At 36.3% G+C, this 12068-nt stretch overlaps 1 protein-coding gene across 1 annotated transcript in view; it reads right to left on the bottom strand.

Annotated features, from left to right (window-relative positions):
• The window catches only part of EPHA6 (EPH receptor A6), a 673066-nt gene that overhangs the window by 291478 nt on the left and 369520 nt on the right, over nucleotides 1-12068 (bottom strand). The window contains exon 4 of the mRNA XM_072621534.1: nucleotides 3131-3255. Within this exon, the coding sequence (XP_072477635.1) occupies nucleotides 3131-3255 (125 nt within the window). The remainder of the gene's footprint in view (nucleotides 1-3130; nucleotides 3256-12068) is intronic.

The raw sequence follows: 12068 nt of genomic DNA, 5'->3' as shown, positions 1-12068 counted from the left end.
TAAAAATCTGGTAAGCTTCCTGAGTGGTAAGCAGTTATACCTCACTCACACCAGTGTTTCATATATTACATTTAAGCAGAATTCAAAGCATTCTGAAATTCTGTTTTGTCATTGGACCACTCACATTTACGGAGATGTAGCCCATAGGGGAAGAAATCATATTATCAGAAAAATCATACAGATCCATTGAACTAAAATAAAGAATGAAAATGTAAGTTTTCTGAAGGTCAGTGAGCAAACACTGATCCTGATTCTGACTTAAGCTTTAGCTGTAGGAGCTGTACACAGAATCTAAGGCAATGTAGCTCAGGGAGGGATAACAGCAGAGTCAGAAAATGACTTAGCCTGGTACTGCCAGGGTGTTCTGCCAGTAACAAACCTCAATCTTCACAGCTTCTGTTGTGCAGTAGAAATATGCATCCTGTGAATAATCCTTTTTGGGGCCAGAGGTGGGAGCAGAGCTCAGAGAGGTGGCTCTTTGTTCCTCTTCTTTTATTAAGAATTTTGCAGAAGGATTTTCCCCCTATGTAGAGGGAAGACTGAAGCTGTTTTTGCATTAGTAGAGCCTTGCTTGTAAAGGAGGAAGATTTTCTCTAAATATGGCTTCCCAAATGATAGCAAAAGAATATTTTGTAAACTATTGTGAGCTGTGAAGCTAAAGTAAAATAAAAGAATTCACAAAGCATCTAAAGTGAGAAATGGCCCTTATAAGCTTGTACAATGTAGAAAATGAACACACACACACACACACATTTCTTATGTATATATAAGTTAGAGGGTACACATTCAGAGGTCAAGTGTTATCTAATACACAGTGATTTCTATTACCAATGTAATTGTACAATTGTCCAGTACAACTGTACCCATTGTACAGTTGATATACAGTAGTTCTAGAAACATATACAACATTTTAACACTTTTATAATATTGCCTGTGAGAAAATTAAGTACTGCTCATGGACATATAAGAACCATCTAATAACATTTTATACTCTAAGAAACTTTTCTGAGTTGCAGAAATGTCTTTTTAAGAACCTAGTCATAAAAATAGAAAGAATAGAGGGGACATGAATCTTAAATAGATTAACTAAGGAATAATTCAGATCAAAGTGTTTATAGAAAAGTGTACATTTTCTTCCTATTTCATATGCCATAGTTTCTTTCATGAAGACAGGAGAAACCATTAATATACAAAAACAGAAAGCCAGAAGTGTTAATTAAGCATTTAGACATCAAACTGCAACTATTTAGATATGAAGAAGCCTTTTTAAGGTAGTAGGGGGATCAAGGCTAGGATTTTGTAGATACTGATGATCGTGTGCCCTTAGAAACAGGATCATTTTAACTGTTTTTATTGGCAATGTCTAGCCTGAATTAGAAAACCTAACACTGATTAGGGCATTTGACTTTTGTCATCTCTTGAAAATTTATATGAAGAAGATTCTAATTTGAGGACCGAATCAGAGTGGATAAAAAATTTTAAGATCAATTTCATCCTATCTCTGCAGTTTTTAGTGTTAAAATATATTTTGCATGTAATCTACATTTTAGCATGGTTATTTATGGAGTCAGTCATTTAGGTACTTGGATGTTTTTACCCAAACCAAACACTGTTATTTTCAAATTTGTTCTGCTTCTAAGTTGTAGAATACAGTTCCTTGTAGTTTACTTAAGTAAAAAGCAACACTGTTTTACTTCTTTTTAACTTCAGATCTATCTAAATTGAATCTTTGCAGTACATAAATGGTTTAGGCATTTTTGTATCCATTTTGAAAATAGGAAGTCTGAGGCACATAGAGACTAATTGAGTTTCCTCAGGCCATAGTCAGAGGTCAGATCTGAACTCAGGAGTTCTTGCTTTCTAATTCTGTGTTTAATTCATTAATTATTGATTATGCCACTCTCAAAATAAACTCCACAAAATCCTTTTTTTCCATCCTCAAAATGAAATTACATGGAAAATTAATTCATGCAGGAACAAATGTTGCAAGGGCCAACATGTATATTATATTGATTGATACTTTCTTGGAGAATTAATAATTCTATTTTTACATATGGTTAATTATCTGGAAGGCCAAAGTTTCCTTCCTACTGATTGTTTATAAATATATTCATCTTTCTATCTATCTGTCTGTCTGTCTGTCTATTTGATAGATTGGATCTGTGATTTGTTGGTATGTGTAACTTTATTAGGAGGAAACTTCCTCTACTAATGCAGGTTAGTAACTTGTCTGAAACTTAAAGTTGTATAGAATAGTTTAGAGAACTGAGAGGTTAAATTACTTGCCCAGACATACACTCACACTATACACACACACACATACACATGTACACACATATACATAATATATATATATATATGACAGTGAAAAGAAAATTATCATTATTATTATATTTAGGGGAGGAGAGTACCCATATCTACTCCTGCACTATATTTGAAACCAGCTCTTTCTGAGTCTGAGTAGTATATTATTTGCATATAACAGGGACTAATATCCATGCTCTGAGTCATCTATAAGGGATATCGTGTCTTTCAATGTAAATCACTGACCCAAATGCTACTATTATCAAGCAAACCCCTCCCCAGAATTTTCTCAAATTAAAAAAAAATTGTATAAATCTTGCAATAGTTTTGGCAAAGAGTATGGGTATACTTTAGTTTGCTCCCAGATTATACAATAATGATGATTCCATTTGTAAAATTCTTCCAGTGGTTTGGCAGTCAAAATATAAATTGATGGGGGCATACTCTTTCTGAGTATAAAACAGAGTTCCCTATAAGTTTACAATCTTAACATAAGTGAACATATAAGTTCACAGTAGAATATCTTAAATTTTTTACTTTTATTTGGCATAAAATAAGATAGAATCAATAACAAATTAAAAGGAGAACAGGAGACCACAATGAAATCAAAAGAATATGTCTTACAAGAATTAATCCTAAAACCAGGAGTCAGTTAAATAATCTAACGTATCAAAAGTGGCAAGATCCTAAATATATGTGTAAACATACAGATATACACACACATGTATCCACTCACGTATGTATATTGATGATTATAGAAATGTATATATATATATGTATATATATACATATAATATTTTTTCTGGGAGCTCCAAATACAACCTACTTTCTCATAGTACTTGATCTCGTAGTCCAGAATAGCTCCATTGGAAAACTCAGGTGCCTGCCACGAGAGGGCAATACTATTTTGGGATGCCCAGTCCTTCCTTACATTACCTATCAGGGATGGTGCTGAAAGGGAAAAAGAATAACAGAGTTAATAGGCAAGTATTTTTCATATTCTTTTCTCTAACGATTTTATTTCCCAGAAAAAAAGTAAATTCTGGTTGATGGCAAGACAGTTGACCTAATAAACTACTTATGTGATTTTTTTTCTTCTTTTTGTATTTAAGTTTCAGGGTCTACCCAGTAACTTATTAATATATATTTAGAAGTAGCACTAAGAAAACACAGAATAATGAAACAATCCCAATTTTTCTAAGAATAAAAAACTACATTCAGCCATCTACAGCTACTCCAGAATGTTATTGTAAAAAGATTGGTGTTGGACTGTGTTCTGAAGTTCAAAAAGTCTACATTCTCTCCTTAATGACAATTTAAAAAGTTATTATTCACAGCAAAATAGTAATAACAAGTACAATCTCAAAATTTAGCATATTCTTCCACTTTCTTAGGACCTTTTAAATCTTAATATCTAACTACTCTTCAGACTTTGCGATTTTTGGTTTTGATTTATAGTATTGACAACATGTCCATCACTTTACACCTCTTAGCTTCTAAATGTGATTACTGAAAATATATGGCTTTCTTTTTTATATAATATTATTTATAATGTTTATGAAGAAGTGGAGAATTTACCAGGCTTTAAACACTCCTCAGCTCCCACCTGCCTTTCCCTTCCCTATAACCTTATCTTATATACACGATACTCATCTAAAATGAACCGTGGTTTGGGCATACTATCATAAACATATAAAGCATAAGAGTTCAATCACTTAATTAAAAAGTAGCTTATTCAAAAAGGTAATTTCTATTATTTATTGTGAAATGTCTTTTTTAGTTTAAAAATTGTACCCAGATAGTTAAAAATAGGTGCTTAAATAATAGTGGCAGCAAAAGATATTACTTACAAGGTTATTATAAGTTAGTATAAAATTTAATATCTTCTTTCAATCTTTAATCATCCAGATTAGTTATTTATCTGGAATTAGCTGGAAAATAAGTAGATATTTTTCTTACTTTGGTCATATAGTTCTACTTAAAATTAAAGTAATGAAGCCATTCTACTCTGTAATACTCATGATAATAACAATTAATAAGCATTCATTAAGTTCCTACTGTTGGGTCCACAGGCACCCCAAAATATTGGGGTATACTAGAATGACCAGGAGTAAATTCACTTGGATCATTGGGGTAATGCACCCAGTGGACTTTGGTCAAGCGCCACTGGAGCCTTGATCCCCATGGAAGACAGAGTGCTGAGCCAGGTTATATGTCTGTTCTGTATACAGTTTAACAAGGTGGGAAAGGGGAGGAGCTACTACAGTTTAAGAAAATGGGACAGGGAACAAAAGGGGGGAGAAGGAGTATTGCTTTGTGAATGCATAGAGATGAGCAAGGGGAACAGGAAAGGAGAAGGAAAGAACTGCTCTGGAATGTCAGGTAGTTGGAGCTACTTTGTAAATGCATATAGATAAACAAGGGGCTTAGGAATGGGGTACAGAGTAGTCTGAGGTGGGGTATCAATATATAGTCTTATTGCTCACTTTTCTGGTTGGTCACATCCTGCATTTTATCTCATATCTCATATCCTGCATCCTGTTTGCTCCACCTGCCTCCATTCCTTTCTGCCTTGCCTCATCACTACTAAGTGCCAAGTTCTGGGAATACAAAGAGAGGTAAAATTCCTTGTCCTCAAGGACCTCATATTCCCACCAGGAAGACAGTTTGCAAATAAGCTGGTAAATAATTGCAAGATATATACAGACTACATCAGAGGTAGTTTCAGAGAGGAAGGCATTAGCAGCCTGGAGGATTAGGAAAGATCTACTGCTAAAAGATATCAAAGATTTGAAGACAGCTGAAAAAAGTAAGAGGTAGGAGCAAATTCTAGTCATGGCAGGCAGACTGCAGAGAACAGAGATAAGAAATGGCATATTGTGAACGAGGCATAGCAAGTAGATTAGTATTACTTGATAACAGAGTACATGGAACAAAGGGTCAAAAAATTGGAAAAGTAGGAAGGTGTCAGGTTATGAAGAGCTTTAAATTCTAAACAGAAGGCTTCAAGGTCATTTGCACACCTTACTGAAAACATTTTGGCCATTATCCCCTTTTCTTCCCCAGAAAAAGCTTATATTCTGCACCTGGAACTATCTTGGACTCTGATAAGATGAATTTTAGCCTCATCTTGCCAAGAACCAGTCCTCATCTCCACTTTCTGACTGTTTCCACAGTATGCCAATGCAATGCCCTCCCTCCCTCTCCCTCGTACCCTTTATGTGTGGTATTTGTATTTGTACCTCCAACACTTAGCACTGCCAGGAACATATTAAGCACCTATTTAATGGCTCTAAGTCCTAAGTCTTCTATCTCCTGTTATGAACCTTTGACCTGCCTCTCCTGCTGTACCCTTTCATGCCTAATCGTGGGAAGAGGAATAGTGGTGAGATCTCCCATCTGATTATTTGACAATCTGCCTGTCATCTCATACTGTACCTGCCTCCCAGCCTGTTCTCTAACTCCCTTTGGGAAGTGAAATGGCACTCTTCACTCAATGTTGAATATTTTCATAATTGATCTAAATTGATCTAAATTATAATTGACCTAAAGGTCATCATCTAAAATGCATTATCCACTCCCACATCTCAGTTACGTTTTCCCGTTTCTTTCAACATGTCCGAAACCAAAATTTCAACTGGACACCACCCAGCCCTTCCATTGCATCCTGTGGAATTCCTGTTTCATAGGCAAGAAACTTCCTTTCATCTTAAAATTTTTATTCTCCCATTCCTTCCATGTATTAGCTAATACTGAAACTTTGCTCCCCACTGATTACACAGCCTCCTTGGCCAACCTTTCCAGTACTTGCTGTACCTTCACTCATTCTTTTCAGCTCACTGTTCAAGAAGAGGAATGGGAATACTCCTTGCTTCCCATTGCTACTTTCAGGTTCTTCCCCTACCTCTGTCATTCAGTAATCTCTCCTCCTTTGAGTTCCATGTCATTCATATCTACCACCCAATCAAAATCCTACCTGTTGTTGTCTAGAAACCTCCAGGTCATTCCTCAGTGCTTACAATTTTTCTCTACTCCTCAAAACCTTCCATCATACTATGGAAATTTAACATGTATAATGATTCTCTCTCAAAAAATGCTAATCACTCAGTTTCTCAACCTATTTTTTTTCTCATGAACTACTCTTCCATCTCCATCCTACTCAGTAACACACAAAGATGGTCATACCCGAGACTCTGCCATCACATACAAAAATAACACTTCTCTGTTCAAGAAGTCCGAAATTATATCTGACCATAATCTGTTGACTTTTCAACTCTCCCTTTGCCTTTTCTTATAAAACCTTGTTCTTTATCTATACAGTGACATCTAATCCCTTGACCTTTCAATTTTCTCCCAGTCTTTCTGCTCCTCCCCAATACTAGCCACTTTCTCCTCTTTTCTCTGTCTTTTACTTCTTGGCAAACTAACTCAACTCTACACTGTTTTACTCTCTTGATTCCATATTCCTCTTATCATTTCTCCAAATAATCCCTGACAAATCTCAGCCTTGAATCACTCTCATCATTAGTCACCCTCCTTCATACACATATGTTGCTGGATAAAAGTAGTGAAAATTATACAACCATTCTGATTGGATATAAATTTATGTTATACAACTTTAACTCAACCCTTATTGGTGCTAGATAATCCTTCTATACATGTTTTATAAGCTTACTATCTTATTTTGCCATGGGGGCTCTTCTGAACCCTTTTATCCCCTTTTAAAGCTCCCATGGGATTCTTTACCCTTGATCCTGTCATGAGAAACTTACCTAATATTTTACTAAAAATATTGATGCCACTTAACATGAGCTACAGCTTATTCCCTCTCCCTTTTCACATATCACTCACATACCTTCGGCCACTATCTCCTCTTTCACACATATCTAACATGATGATGTGACCTTACTCCTTCAAGTCTAACCCCTATACCTGCTCAAGCAATCCCATTCCTTCTCATCATCTATAACAGATTGCTCCATCTGACATTACTACTCTATCACTTATTTTCTATTTATTTGTTTGTTTATTTCACTTTTCAAAATTTGCTTTTATAAGATTTTGGATTCTAAATTTCCTCCCTCTCTTGTCTCCCCCCTCTACAAGATGGCTTGCAATCTGATATAGGCTATACATGTAAGATCATATTAAACCTATTTCCACATTGGTCATCTTGTCTATCACTTATTTTCATTCCTTATCCAATGGCTCATTCTCTACCTCCTATCAGTATGTATCTCATATGTTAAAAAAAAAACAAATTTCACTTAATCCTCACATCCCTAATAACTATTGTTGAATATTTCTTCTACTTTTTGTGATTAAACTCCTTGAAAAGATTGCGCACTTTGGAGAGGGAAGAACCTTTAAAAGATCGTAGGGCTAAGAGCAGGGAGCAACTTTTCATAAAATTTTTCGATATTTATTGAAAATTATAATGCATCACCTTCCAAACTCCCATTTACTTTCAGGGTTGCTTTTTTTTTTTGTTCTCAGGATCTTTAAACTGAACTTCAAATCCTCCAAAAACCTTCAAGTAATATAGGTTGTATTCTACCCCTAGGAATTAGTCTCCAAAATATTTCCCAAGAAGGAAGGAAAAAAATTATCCCAAAGGAAAGTTAATATGACTTTTTCAACAGTGACTTTTATTTATGCAGTGGACATAAGTGAAAACCTGACTTGTAATAGTGAAAACATTGAATTAACATGTACTATACATGTTAAGAATTGCCAGATTTTTTTTATTTTTAAAAGCACAGGGAAAGGTTTACTCCAAGCTATTAGGAAAAGCAGTGAGTCCGGAACATTGGTTTTTATTTGGAAAATCTGATATTGACTAGCTGTGTGACCTTGGCTAAGTGACTTTATCAACTGGGACAGTATGAAGATAAAAATGAAATTGTAAACGTTAAAATGCGTCAGTAAATTAAACACAAATAAAAAAAACTGTCTACTATTGCTGTCTTTATTTTCTCTCCTCTCACTCTCTCCTTATCGCCTAACAGTCCAGCTCTTGACTTTATTTTTCCAGCAAAACTGCTGCCTCCAAAGTTATCATTGAACTTTTAGTTGCCAAATCCAATAGTCTTTTTTCAGTCCTCATTCGAATTTACCTTCCTGAAATCTTTAACTGTTGATAACCCTCTCCTCCCTGACACTCTCTTCTTTTTAGGTTTTCAGGGCACCAGTCTCTCCTGGTTTTCCTGCTACTATCTGACTGCTCCTACTCAGTCTTCTATGCTGTTTCCTCATTCAGACTGTGCCCTTTAACTGTAAGTGTCCCACACAATTATGTTCTGAGCCTTCATTTTTTTCCCTTCTTGATCTTACTAACTCCCATAGATTTAATTACCATCTCTATGCTGATGATTCTCACATCTACCTATCCTGCCCAATGTCTTTGCCAAACTCCAATATCACATCTCTGTTTGCCTTTCAGACATATCAAATTGATGTCCGGTTGACATCTGAATCATAAAAATGTTCAAAACTGGGAGACAAGATGGCAGAGAAGAAGATCGATCTACTCAAGCTCTCCCCCCTACTCCTTAAAATACCTGTAAAAATGACTCTAAACACATTCTAGAGCAACAGAAGTCACAAAATGACAGAGTGAAACAGATTTTCAGCCAAAGACAACCTGGAAGGCCAACGTTAAGTGTGTATTCCACTGGGCTCAGAGCACAGCACAGCCCAGTAAGGGCTGTACCAGCACAGACAGGACTGAAACAGGCTTCAGGGCACTGAATCACAGGAGGCTGCTATGGTTTCCAATTTCAACCCACAAACACCAAAGACAGCTTGAAAGGTCAGTGAGAAAGCTCTCTCACCTGGGTGAGAGAGGAACGTGGTCCAACCCCAGTCCCAGGGTGACTGCAGCCACTTTCACAGCAGTGGCTGTTTATGAAGCCCTAGGCCTACAGATGGTGGAGGAGTCAAGCTGCTGTTATGGGTCTCAGTCCTGAGTGGTGGTCCTGGGGTGAGGAGGAGCACTGGTGTGTTGGGGCTACTGACAGTTGTGGAGACAGAATCCTCCTTGCAATTCCAGGGCAGAATAGAGTACTTGTGGTTGCTCACAGATAAGAGTGCAGGACAAGAGAGGAATAAAACCTCTCCCTTGACTATGCCACTTTGGAGGAGCTGAGAACTTATAGGTCCTTAGAGATATCTCAGAGAACAGCTGAACAAAACCTCTGAAGCCTGGGGTAGTATACCCCCCACTTGATAAAGGACTCAAAAGTCAAGTAATTGAACGGAAAAATGCCCCAAAATGGGAAAACAATACTGTAGAAGGTTAATTTCTTGGTAACAAGGTATTTTTTTCCATCCATTTGGATGAGGAAGATCAAAGCATAGAACCAGAGAAACAGTAAAGCATACAACTGGAGGCAGAGAGCAAGGTCAGGACTCCTACATCCAAAGTCTCCAAAAAAACATTCTATATTCTCAGGTCATGGAAGAGCTCAAAAAGGATTTTGAAAATTAAGTAAGAGAGGTGGGGAGAAATTGGGAAGAGAAATGACTGATGCAAGAATATAACGAAAAATAAGTCAAAAGCCTACTAAAGGATACTCCCAAAATGCTGAAGAAAAGAACGCCTTTAAAAACAGACTAACCCAAATGGCAAAAGAGGTCTCAAAAGCCAATGAGGAGAAAAATGCCTTAAAAAGCAGAACTGGCTAAACAGAAAAAGAGATCCAAAAATCTCACTAAAGAAAATAGTTTTTTTTTTTAAAATTAGGATGAAGCAGATGGGAGCTAATGACCTTATGAGAAATCAAGAAATGATGAAACAAAACCAAAAGAATGAAAAAAAAATAGAGAACAATGTGAAATATCTCATTGCAAAAACAACTGACCTGGAAAATAAATCCAGGAGAAATAATTTAAAAATTATTGGTCTTTCTGAAAACCATGGTATAAATAAAGCCTGGACATCATCTTCTAAGAAATTATCAAGAAAAACTGTCCAGATATTCTAGAACCAGAGGGTAAAGTAGAAATGGAATCACCTCTTGAAAGAAACCCCAAAAAGAAAATTCCTAGGGATTTTGTAGCCAAATTCCAGAGTTCCCAGATCAAGGAGAAAATATTATAAGCAGACAGAAAGAAACACTTCAAGTATTATGGAAATACAATCAGGATAACACAGGATTTATCAGCTTTTACCTTACTAAGGAATTGAAAGGTTTACAATATGATATTCCAGAAGTCAAAGGAGGTAGAATTAATACCAAGAATCACCTACCCAGCAAAACTGAGTATTATATGTGTGTATACACACACACACACACACACACACAAACACACACACTCCTACACACACACTCATACACAGAGGGTACAGGATGAGCTGAACATTAAGGGAGAATACCTAAAAATAAACTTTAATTTTGAGAGGAATGTACTGGGAGTAAAAGAAAGGAAGAGGTAGAATGTAGCAAATTATCTCACATAAAAGAGGTAAGAAAGAGCTTTAATAATGGAGAGAAAAATGGGTTAGTCTTTTGCAACATAACTGTTATGGAAGTGTTTTGCATGGCTACACATATGTGACCTATATTGAATTGCTTGTTTTCTCAATGACAGTGGGTTGGGAAGGAGGAAGGGAGAGAATATGGAACTCAAAGCTTTAAAATGAATGCTAAAAATTGTTTTTGCATGCAACTGGGAAATAAGATGTACAGGCAATGGGGTATAGAAATCTATTTTGCCCCAGTGGATAAAAGAAATAGAGGAGAGGGAGATGGAAGAAGGGGGGTGTGAGAGAAGTGAGGACAGACTGGGAGAAGGGGTAGATGGGTGCATGCTGTCCTTGGGTCAAGGATAGGGAGAGATAGTGAGACAATTTGGAATTCAAATTCTTGTGGAAGTGAATGTTGAAAACTGAAAACATAAATAAATTATATATATACATATATATGTACATATGTATGTATGTACGTATATATTTGAATGTCTAAAACTAAGCTCATTGTCTTTCCTGCTCCTCATCTCTGCCTGATGATGGCTTCCTACAAGTCCCAGCTAATATCTCATTTTCTACAGAAACCATTTCCCAAACCCTTCTAATTCTAGTGCCTTCCTTGTATAAGCTATTTCCTATTTATCTTGTTTATAGCATGTTTATGTATATTTGTTTGTTGTCTGCCTCATTAGAATGTGAACTCTTTGAGGACAAGATCTGTCTTTTGCCTCTTTTTGTAGTAGGCACTTAATAAATGTTCATTGATCGATAACTCTATATGTTTGTCTGTCTGTATCTTTCATCTATCTATATTTTCATTTGTATTTATTGATGGAGATTGACATTTTTTTTGGTCTATGCTTTTGGGAAATCAGTTTGGTAGTTGAGTAAATGATAAATTGGAGTGGATAGAAACTTGAGGAAGGAATATGAATTAGAAGGCTAATTCCACAGGAAGGTCTTGCAGTCCGTGACTGATATCCCATCCCCCAACCAGTGCCCTAGATGTCTGCACTGGTGGGTAGCAGAAGCCCTTACCAGAAAAGTAACTGCACTTGAAGGGTTGGTGGTGCAGAGAATTTCATCTAACTCAGCTGATATCTTCAACGATCACCTGCCAATACCATTAAAACTGAAAATTGCTCTTTGCTCCGAACCTATAGTTAATCTCATCCTCTATGGCAAACAACACTCACTATCTCCTCCCTCCCCAATCCCTGTGATACTGAATGGCAAACTACCTAAGACTAAGCCATACATCCTACCCATCACTTACTTTCTTATCCAGTTTGCC

This window comes from Notamacropus eugenii, chromosome 6 (genome assembly GCF_028372415.1).
Source record: "Notamacropus eugenii isolate mMacEug1 chromosome 6, mMacEug1.pri_v2, whole genome shotgun sequence".
NCBI classification, from domain to species: Eukaryota; Metazoa; Chordata; class Mammalia; order Diprotodontia; family Macropodidae; genus Notamacropus; species Notamacropus eugenii.
Note: the sequence above shows the minus strand (reverse complement) of the source record. Positions and strands in the feature narration are given on the sequence as shown.